This window comes from Scleropages formosus, chromosome 20 (assembly GCF_900964775.1).
Source record: "Scleropages formosus chromosome 20, fSclFor1.1, whole genome shotgun sequence".
Lineage (NCBI taxonomy): Eukaryota > Metazoa > Chordata > Actinopteri > Osteoglossiformes > Osteoglossidae > Scleropages > Scleropages formosus.
Genome location: NC_041825.1, coordinates 15,988,797 through 15,999,512, shown reverse-complemented (window position 1 = coordinate 15,999,512; position 10,716 = coordinate 15,988,797). Strand labels below are relative to the sequence as shown.

Here is a 10,716-nt window from a genome sequence, read left to right as displayed (position 1 = left end):
GGGACTGCTTTCCTATACTGAAAAACATGTCGCACAAAAATTAATAACCATCATTGTGCCAAAGCAGTCAGGCATGGCATTTCTGAAACCAATTTGGCCCTCAACCCAGGAGGCTTAAGCAAAAGTGACTGTCAGCTAGAACAATCCATAGTGCATGTGATGGGTGGGGGATTCATTCAAAGTTAATGCTGGTACTATGAAATACATGAGAATTTCCCAGGCAAACTTCTTCAAACATCACAATGCATAAGTATGTGTTCAGTTTTGTGAAAAAAAAAAAAAAAAGTTGCATTTTGTAAGCATTCAACACATTGCCACATGGTCTGATTAACACGGTTGACAAACATGTCTAATGTGTCTCTTTAAAAGCCCTACAATCAGATTATGGTGTCAAAGACTTGTTAGGGAGTACAGTATTGCTTTGCTGCATCTACTGCTTTCCCCAGCATCATCATTCCTGTAGAATGATGAGCATGAAAATCTTGGTTAAGCTACGGTCACATTCAGCCCAACTGTGTGCTTAACCGCAGGTACAGCGTTAAGTCATTAGACCACTGCCAGAGAAGAACATGTCCATTTAGCGCTGAACTGCCATAGTTACATGTAAACCAGTACTTTTCACTATACAGGGTTCAGCAGAGGACAACAGACTGGATGAGACACTCCCTTGTCTTTTGTTCCCGCAGCAACACTGACGACATGGGGGGCAGGGCAACGCTAAAGCAGGTGCTCACATGCATGGTTTGTGCGGTTGCCCGGCAAGAGAACACGCGACTACATTTTCAGCACGCTTCCACGTGAAACCAGAAGTTAATTTAGGCAGTACCTAGGGAGAGGCGCTGTGTGAACCTCAGTTGTGCCAACAAAACATAACAGTCACTATTCTACGATTAAGAATTTCCATTAACATTTCGTTTTGTTTGAAAATATCAAATTCAGTAGTATTCAACATACAGTCTTCAAACCATTTTTAGCTCTCGGAACATACTGCTGCATCTTGATTTATTCAGATATTGAGAAGACGACGTACGACTCCAAAGTGCCATTCTCATTTGACAATAACAGCTTTGGAAAGTCATTCTGTACTTTCCAATTAATCCCATCTTGAGAGATATTACCAATAACCACTTGTCCGATGAAAGGTCACCGTGGTACAGAGCCTATCCCAGAAACATGGGGAACGAGGCAGGGTACATCCTGGATGGGGTGTCAGCTCATCTGAGGTAAAGTATTTACCATTCACCAAACAAACATGCCGTGAAGGCTTTAAAATCATAAGCCTAAGTTATGCACATGCGGGGGACAAAAAAGTTACACAACTCATTTCTCAAACCTTCAAAGACTATGAGGCAGCCAAAAATTCTGTTCCATTTAAAAAATAAAAAAAAAATCCCCCAATCAGCGCATGTGGAGACTTGGAATGTAAACAGATTTTAAACCTTGTATATGATCTACATAGTCCTTATCTGAAAAAGGCCAAGCTTTTCTTTGTTCCGTTGTCTCAGCGCCTTGAAATCTACCACCTCAAACAGAACATGTTCTTGCTCCCTGCGAATTGGTAAAACCCAACTTTACGCAACTGAGCAAACGCGAAGAAGAAACCCCCAAGAATCACGTACGGGGTAAACGCGGAACGGAGTCACGGCGAAAACGGACTGAGCGAGCGGGCCCCCGGGTCACCGACACCGCCGAACGACACGAAAGGACGCCGGACGGTGACGGTCGCCGTGACCGCGGGGCCGGAACCTCGCGGGGTCGTCGGCAGAGCAGCACCCTCTGCCGTGAATGTTCAGAGGAGCCCGCGGAATACCTGCGGGTGCAGAGCCCTGGTTCGAGCAGTGCGCAAACTGCACGCTCCCCAGCGCTGGAAGACACAAGAGTGATCTTGCAGGTTACAGGGGGAGACCGGGTGGCACAATGGTTAGAGCTGCCATCTAGCGCTCCGAGGATCCCGGTTCGGATCCCCTCTCCTTCCGTAATCCCACCGAGAAGGACGCTTACCATGAAAGTCACCCAGCTGCAGGAATGGGTCAATCATGTAAACAGCTTAAAGCCAAGGTGTTGGGAGAAAAGCATCAGCAAAAGAGCTACAGGAGGGGACAGACTGATGGGCCACGTTCATGTTAGAGGTGTGTCAGGACTCGTTTCCACACAGCGCCTCACCCTCGTCAGGGGACCCACTAAAGGCCCTTGGGCCCACCAGTACTCTACCGTACATGCCAAATAGTCACCTGAGGACTCTGCTGCTATTATCACCCCTGCGCTGGTTCCGTGTCTCTCACACACGATAAAATATTCTTTAGTTTAAGGCGCTCAGAGACGGTGTCCCGGTGATGCCGAGAGCGGCCAAGTCAGTCAAAGTGCAGCGTTAGCGCACGAGCGAGGAGCCGCGAGACCTGAGAGACTAAGAGCCGGGCGGATGGTGTCGTTTCCCAGATAGATGTGCGCGAGGAGCGGGACTCCATTTTGTAGAGGAGCTGAGCGCAAAGCCCCCCCTTGTACCCCCTCCCCCCACCCACCGTCGATGGGGTCCTCCGATACACAGCGCTACGGGCTGCACGGGAGCGAGCACACGGACACGCGGAAATACAAAGCCGGCACACACAGCGAGTCTGTGGGGGACGCCCAAGGCACTTGTCTCTACCATCAGCCATCTTAGGCCACACAGTCAGTCAGTTTTTTTAAATTTTTTTTTTTTTTTGACACGCTGTGTTAAAATGTCTGCTGCTCTAACTGCAGGATTGAACATTCGGCATCGTGTCAACGAGAATAATTAACTTGCATTACATTTTACTCATTTAGTTGGCGCGTTTCTCCAAGCTACTTACACAGTTAAGATAATTACTTACTTACTACAGACAGTGTTCCGCATCTGAGACATGATTAAGGCAATTATTTTTTCAAGGGGTAAAGCAGCAGGAGTTGGCATTTGACATGATCAGTCCTCAGAGTCGGACGCTGCTGCTGCCGCCTAACACAGATCCCCAGAGCGTTTTCTTCACACAGGCTACATGTATCACAACACTTCACTCACTCACTCACTCACTCACTCACTCACTCACACACACACACACACACACACGCAGCGCATCTACAGCTAAGGCTATACTAATACTGCAGAGCCGCAGCAGCGACTGATAGCAAACACTCACGTTTACTACTCCCGCGCTACAACACACCGTCTCAGCCGGCACCTCCCTGTCCGCATCCACGATGCTCAGTAAAAACCGAGTTACACCAGACAACTTAGTCTTAGTACCGTAGGTGTGCGAATTAGTCCTACAATGGCGTTTCATTCATTCATTCATTCATTCCCTCCCTCCCACCACATAGAGACTCTATGATAGAGCGCGGTAGCTAGCTAGCTCGGATTAGCTCGTCCTTCGCTTCGGTGGGTTTATTTCCCCAGAAACAGCATAAAACACACCCCCGGCTATCCCCCAGGAATCAACTTCAAGCGCCCAGAGTGACACTCATTTCAATATCTTTCAATCATAAAGACACTCCTTTGATTAGTGGAAGAAAGCCATATTATAATATCTTTCGTGGCGAAAGTCCACTAGTCCAAAACGGCCGCAAAGCGGTTATTATGTATTTTATTCACGGACAGTTGACACGTTTTCGGGCCATGTCGCAGCGTTCACACATCGACTCGAGGCGGGAGCGCGCAGGCGGGCGCAGTAAGTAATCCGCGTTATCGCTCGCCGGAGACAGACAGAGATAAGACATCATGTACCTGCAGTGATGAGATGTTGCAGTTCCCTCAGCCAGTAAAGCACAATAACCCGCTGTCCTAGCACTACTTCCCGGTGTGTGAGGGCTGTGTGTGTCCGATCTCCCAGCGTCTCTCTCTCTTTCGCCTGTTCTACTTTCCTTCCCCGTTTGATTTAAATGTGCGCTCGTGCCCGTGGCCACGCCACATGGGCTGACAGCTCGGCTCCGCGCCGCAGTCCAATGAGAGTGAGGGCTGCGCTCGTAGATCGGATGATATCCAACCGCTGCCGAAGCTTCATTGGAAACTGTCGGAGGGCCCGAAACGCGGGGTTACTACAGTTCACCGTGAACGCGCAGCGCGATGCCGCCCCTGCAGCGCAGGTATACCGGCTATCACACTCACACCGCCGTCAAGAGGTCATTAGTTATCAGCATCATTCATATTTCGGCGATGACTTTCTGAAAAAGGCCTTGAACACGTACATTTATACTCTTTTTTTCCCTAATAACACAGCGTAAAATGTAGATAAACAGGTTTCGATCGTCTTAAAATGTGTTTATTTCTTTATTTTTCATTATATATTATATTTGTAAGAAATACGAACCTGGAGGACACAAAGACAAAACTACAGGTAATCGTTGAAATTTGATCTATTGTTATGAGAATTGGTGATTTTTCCCCACTTCTGTTTAATAATGTGTATTTGTATCCGTTGACCCGAGTTTTGTAAATACTAATACTTTTATAGGTTGTAGATTAAATAGTGGTAGTTTTTTCCTGTATCGCAGACCAAGGTTGGACAACGCCGCCATAATGTTGGATGAATTTATTCTGCAGAATTTTCACAACCGCCAATCAATGTCCTAGTTACAGTTCGGATTAGGCAAACTGGGAAAATAAACTAAGGTTGAGTTTTGATAATATAAATTTACCTTATTTTTCCACACACCCTACCCAAGTTCACTAGAAAATGGCACTCTTAAATGAGACCATTGCCAGGCGGATAAAGAATTACCGACATCTTGGCAGCACTGGATTGGTGGCGTTAGTGCTGGAATTTCACAAGTGTGGCCGATGGGCTTTCATTCTGGAACTCTTATGAACACACACAGGAATTCAAAACAACTCTTTGCTTAGGAAATACTCACTAAAAGTATTCATAATATGTACCTCTTGTACCGATGAATTTAAAACAAAATGTAATGTTACCAGCCAGTGGTATGAGCATTTCTGACAGAAATGCTCATACCACTGGCTGGTAACATTATTTTGTTTTAAATTTAGTATTATAAATTACTAAAAATTGACATTTGAAAAGCACCCGTTACTCCCATAGCGAAAAAAATCCATTAAAATCAAATATGATTAACTGCAGTTATGTTTTTGTCTTTGCGCTCTCTGCTCAGTATTTACGGTGTTTTCGTAAAGTTAACCTTATTTTGGCATTGCAAATACAACGGAAGAAATTAGGCTTTGAGAAGTGCGGATGTAGTAATCACATTTTGTACCGCCCTCCAGCCGCTACAATATTCGTATCAGGTACAATATTAGCGAATCAGTGTACGGGGGTGTGTAGGCTCGTCCAATCACAGTGAATGCAAGGGAGTTGCTAGGAGATAGGGTGATGTGATGACATCAGAATAGGAGGAACTTGTTTCCACGGCAACCGCTGTTACTGATGCAATTGGGAAAGGCAGACAGCAGGGTTACTTTAGTGCAAATGGGTATGGGAGGAGACAGTCTAAGTAAACTGAAATAAACCATGCCATTTCCTCACACCAGCCAAACACAGATGGTTCATTTAATGCATTAAACAAAATGTCAGTAATGGATTTTATACAGACATTCAGAGTGATACAGTCAATCTTAACATGAAGGAATGACAAAACTACCACAGCTTGTTGCCTGTTACCACCTGTCAAGAGAAAATGGAGCACCTAAAAAACACTGAGCTCTGATGGTCGGTGTTCAGCATAATTATCTAGTTTATATTTTGAGACAATATCAACAGTATATATTTAAATCAAGCAAACATACTTCAGTCAGTCAAAATATTCATGATGCCAAATGTTTGTACATGTCATAAGGACAATTTAAAAGTGTGGAAAGATATAGAAAAGTAAATGAAGATATTATATAGCACAGAAAGGACATACAAGACACAGTTAAAGTGCGCTTTACAAAAGATGAGTCAGAGGAAGACACGCAATTTACTTTTCCAACCAGATTTTGAGACATACATCAGTCCTTAATATTGTAGTTACGTACACTGACAGCCTTCCTTGCACTTGGGGCCTTTAAGATGGGTTTCACAGCTGGTTTTGCAGATTTCTTCCTCTCCTGAACAGGCACTTTGGTGCCTTTGATTGTTACCTCCTTGTCCGGACTCAGGTCCCTTGGGTGGGGCTTGGCTCCTTTGGGCCGCTCACATTCCACACCTGTTCAGTAAGACGGACAGTGGACAATAGTTTTGCTCTGTGCTCTCCCTTGTAGAGAAGAAGATGCAAGAATTACACTTAAAAATGAAAGATGTCAGCACATGTCCTTTGTGGTTTAATGCTATACTACCTTACAGTCCAGCTGTCTAAATGGGACATATTTTAACAGTCATTCATTATTATTAACTGGCTGTCTAATGCAGGGTTGCAGTGCAGAGGTGCAGAGCCTATCCCAGATACACAGGGCATGAGGCAAGGAACATCCTTGACAGGATGCTAGTTCATCACAGGGCAATCATACACAATTGGCAATTTACAGCCACCAATTCACATGAAACATCTTTGAATTGTTTGAGGAAACCCAAACAAATATGGGGAGAACATGCAAATTGCATGGACTGAGGTACATTCTGACATGTCTGAAATCACTGATGCCTAGGAGGAAGGAGGTACCAGCACTAGCTGCTGTACACACACAACCCCCCCCCCCCCCTATTGTTACATGCTATGGACAAGATTAACAACATAGAAAAATATCAAGAAACATACATGTTAAATGTAAAATTCATCAAAAGTCTTTAGCTTGTGTGTTTAAATACTGCTGTTGAAGACATTCACTACAAAGATGAACATGCATAGGAACTGGTCACAGCAGTTTTATAAGAGCAAAGCTAGATCACAACATAAATCTGAGCAGTTTCCAAGTTAACAAAAGGTTAAAGTGATCTCTAATCAAGTCATGAACTTAGTCTCTTCTGAGAGAGACCAGCAGAAACAGTGAGTCCTAGTGTTCTGCTGTTTAATTCAGATCGCCCATTGGGAAACTAATGCTTCAAGCCCCTGGCCCAGACAAGCAGAGTGCTTCATCGCAAGTCAAACATTGTTGAACTCATCCATGATAACCTCTAACCTGTAGCAACTGCAGCATAGCACTGTTATTGGTCCTGGTCCTTGTCCAGGTTTCTGACACAAGGTTAGTGTAATGAGTATACATTTAATAATTAAAAAAAAAAAAAAAAACTGAACTGCTAGTCATGTAACCTCAGTTTATCCAAACATAAGGCTGGTCAGAAAGCTATAAACAAAATTCTGTATTAATCTACAGGTCTGTTTCTCATTTAAAATTGTGTTAAATCTCTTTTTAATAGGTGTGCTAGAAATGTGTCCGTAAAACACAATACGCAAAGCATCTACAGGTTGGTTTTCCAACAAGCATAACTGATCCAATGACTAGTCTAGTTAGTCAAACAGTCAAAATATAATTAAAAGTATTCATTCAACGGAATTAGAAGGAAGCGGGTGGAAGACTGTACACCTGGCCCAATAGGAACTTCTTGCCAATTCAAGACACCCTTTTTGTATAGCTATAAAAACCTGGATGTTTTAAAAAGCTGTGAAGGGGCATAAAAAGTTCTCAGCGACTTTCACAGCACCCTATTGCACCGTCTCTTGGAGAGAATCAAGCAGCATGAAGCAACCCCATCTCTCAGGCCCAGGAGTGAGCTCTTCTGTTGGGCAAACACAGGGATGCCTGCCCTCCGGGGCTGGTTGCAGTAGCTTTTGGGGCTGGTCCCAGACATACAGTGGCAGTGCCAATGCACCAGTCAGCACTTCCACTCTCAGGTGGTGTGCGCCAGCATCAGGTTCTGTCAGTCTTTCCAGGGATGCAAAAGGCCAGCTCTGTATCGGCAGAGATTTCAGCACATCGAGCCGCACCTGCTGATTGTTGGACTTATCTAGAATAACTATGCACTCTGAGCTAGTACACTGAGATCTGTCAAGATATATTGTAACATATGTCATCATCAGTATGGGATTAATGTCTAAAGGACTAGATGAACCAGTAAAACTGGCTTCTGCAGTACAGAAGGAAACTCCATGATGCCATGTACCTAAATGCCTGCCTCTGTCTAAACGTGCCTTTAACATACACACTACGCCATGGAAAGACTGTCAAAAGCTCAGACAATTTATATGTCCCAAAATGCACCAGTTTACAAAACGGTACATTTCTGGATCCCACTATATACTGGTTTCATGCAGCTGAGCTTAGTTGTACTTAATGAAGGTGCTGAATGAATGCATTGCATGGTTTCAATGCACTCAGTGATCAACAGTCATCTTTAACTGGAAATTCCATGAGTAAATTGTTAGCGAAAACATCAGCTAAATTGTCTATTGTAGGACAAGTAAACACCACAGTGAAAATATGAATCTCAATTATTTACAACAATTATGTAATGTTGGTTCTTAGGCTGTCAACAATAAGATAATGAAGCTAATAAACCAAATGATATTCAGCGTTTTGTTCTGCACAAGTTTCCCGAAAACTCATAAGGAATCAATTCAGTGGTGCTTTAAAAAAGTCTTCTTTACCATGTTTGAATGAACATAGTTGTAATCATGCAAATCCAGCCTGCAGCTAAATCACAACAAAATTAAGAGCTGAGCTGGAACAAAACCATGATGCACAGCGTTCTGCCAGGTCCAGGGTGGACAACTACTGAAACAGGTCAATGTACAGCAAATGACTTTTAATGGAGAAAAGGAGTTTCGTTAAAACTTAACACTGATGTCGTGATCAGTGCATGCAAAGTGTGTTTCTCAAGCGTGCTTAGAGTTGGCAGCCCTGTGGCTATTGAGAAACCGTTTTTGTTGCCATGTGGAGACTGAGTGCACCCTGGCTATGTCATCCAGGCCCAGGACAAGGCCACTGATTGGGCAACAGCCATCTTTGAAACTTGGCCTAAGGTCAGCATGCAAGCCTCACCTCATTTCCCCATCAGTTTTATTTCAATTTATTTTGCCCTGTCAAATTAATATGATGATATTTGCTGATGCCATTTTACCCTGAAAGAATTTAAATATTCAATTTACCCTTGTTTCGAAAAAAAGAGATGACTCCTAATGTAGGCAATGCTACAAAGTCATCATGTTTGTTCAACAGAATTAAGTAAAATTTTCAAAGTACAAATAAATTACAAAACAGACCACTTACTGACTGTCCTGTCAGTTTGTCTGTAAATATTGAAATTAAGTTAATATATACATGAGACTTCTTGAAACTAAGTTAAAACTCTTTGAAAACTACATACAAATGTAAATTCATCAAAAAGGTACTACTCACTTGCTCACTAAAACTAGGACATTTAATCATAGTAATCTACATCAGAGTAACAAAATAAAAAGACATTATGTATTTTACTGAAAATTGTTTGACGTGAAGTTTGGGGCAACAGTGATATTTAAAGTGGTTTTGGTGTAAACATGTTACATAAACATTTTGATAATGTACCTGTATATAGAAGTTGGACAGACATTTTGCCACACACCTTTTTCAACACTGTCACTGGACACAAGGACAGAAGGACTTGAACCCTTGTCCAGCATCTGCCAGATGTTCTGCAGGGAGCCGTCTGTGCCCGTGGATGACATCAGCGGATGAGATTGGTCGAGGGAGCAACACGCTGCTGGCTGCAACGGCACGGAGGCCCCCAATTGGCTGAGCTCTGGAAGCATGTTCTCTTTCTCGTCTCTGGTTTGCTGTATGGTATATTGCATGCTCAGGAATTCCCTTAGGATTAAATCCCTTAACAGCACCAGTAAAATATTTACTGTCATCACTAAGGCATGTGAATATAGAATTTTTATTATATAAAATACTTCCATCTCAGCAGCAATGTCACTGTACCTCACAGCCTCTCTCATGTGTGCGGTGGTTCCCTGCTCCACTATCCACAAGTCTGTCTCTAGTGTCACTGTCAGGGTGGCGTGACTGCATTATTACATGGGTCTTCTGAGGCGGTTCTCGCTGGGCAAACTGTAGCTCCTAATGCAGAAACGGTGTAAACACAGTATAAGAAAAACAAAGACAGTTGTTTCACAATAATGCTTCCGGTCTATATGTAGATGTTTCTCCCTCAGCCTGATAGAATTAGTCAATAATTGAGTTCCTGAACTCTCAATTCTCTTTGACTTTGGCCCCCTCTAGTGGACACTGTTGTATTTATGGTTCATATGCACAGCTTCTGTGGTGTTGGAACAGGCACTCCATCTCTGGCATCTAAATTTTGGTGGACATAATGCAGCGAGAGAAGTGTTATATTCACTTGTGTGGTGAGCTGGTACTGCAGCTGCTCCAGCATGGACAGGTGACTCTGCTGCATCTCTGGGGTAAGTGTATCACGGCACAGCCCTGGTCTGTTCTCAGGCCCTAACTGCTTCTTGGCTGACAGGGAGGACAAGAAGCACATCTGGGTAAGAGCATTACCTGCAGCAGCACAGAAAGATGTTCCAAATATACAAGATCTTTACAGAACAAACAAATCGAAGTGAGCAGAGTAACAGTATTAATATGAACAGTGTGCTGCTAAGGGGATGGGGACCCTTGCAGGATGTCCTTATAAAGAGACCATGTTGACCTGTTTGGAGATGGGAGCGCTAAATCAACGATGAACAGATTTCCAGAACCAGCAGCTGCTGTTTGTGTTTCCCCAGCCCAGTGAAAACAGTGCCGATGCTCCCTTAATCCCATTACAAATCAGGGATCAGGCCACTGTTGTG

At 43.6% G+C, this 10,716-nt stretch overlaps 1 protein-coding gene across 4 annotated transcripts in view; it reads right to left on the bottom strand.

The window, feature by feature from the left end:
* Positions 1 to 4,955: 4,955 nt before the first annotated feature.
* The window catches only part of ccdc57 (coiled-coil domain containing 57), a 28,136-nt gene continuing 22,375 nt past the window's right edge, over positions 4,956 to 10,716 (bottom strand). For 3 of the 4 annotated variants that reach the window (XM_029246682.1, XM_018761708.2, XM_018761709.2), the window contains 4 exons: positions 10,263 to 10,381; positions 9,845 to 9,982; positions 9,486 to 9,696; positions 4,956 to 6,153 (listed from right to left, as the gene is read on the bottom strand). In XM_029246682.1, coding sequence (XP_029102515.1) covers positions 5,957 to 6,153; positions 9,486 to 9,696; positions 9,845 to 9,982; positions 10,263 to 10,381 — 665 coding nt within the window. In that variant the 3' untranslated portion in view covers positions 4,956 to 5,956. The remainder of the gene's footprint in view (positions 6,154 to 9,485; positions 9,697 to 9,844; positions 9,983 to 10,262; positions 10,382 to 10,716) is intronic. The other variant, XM_018761710.2, reaches the window with a different exon arrangement.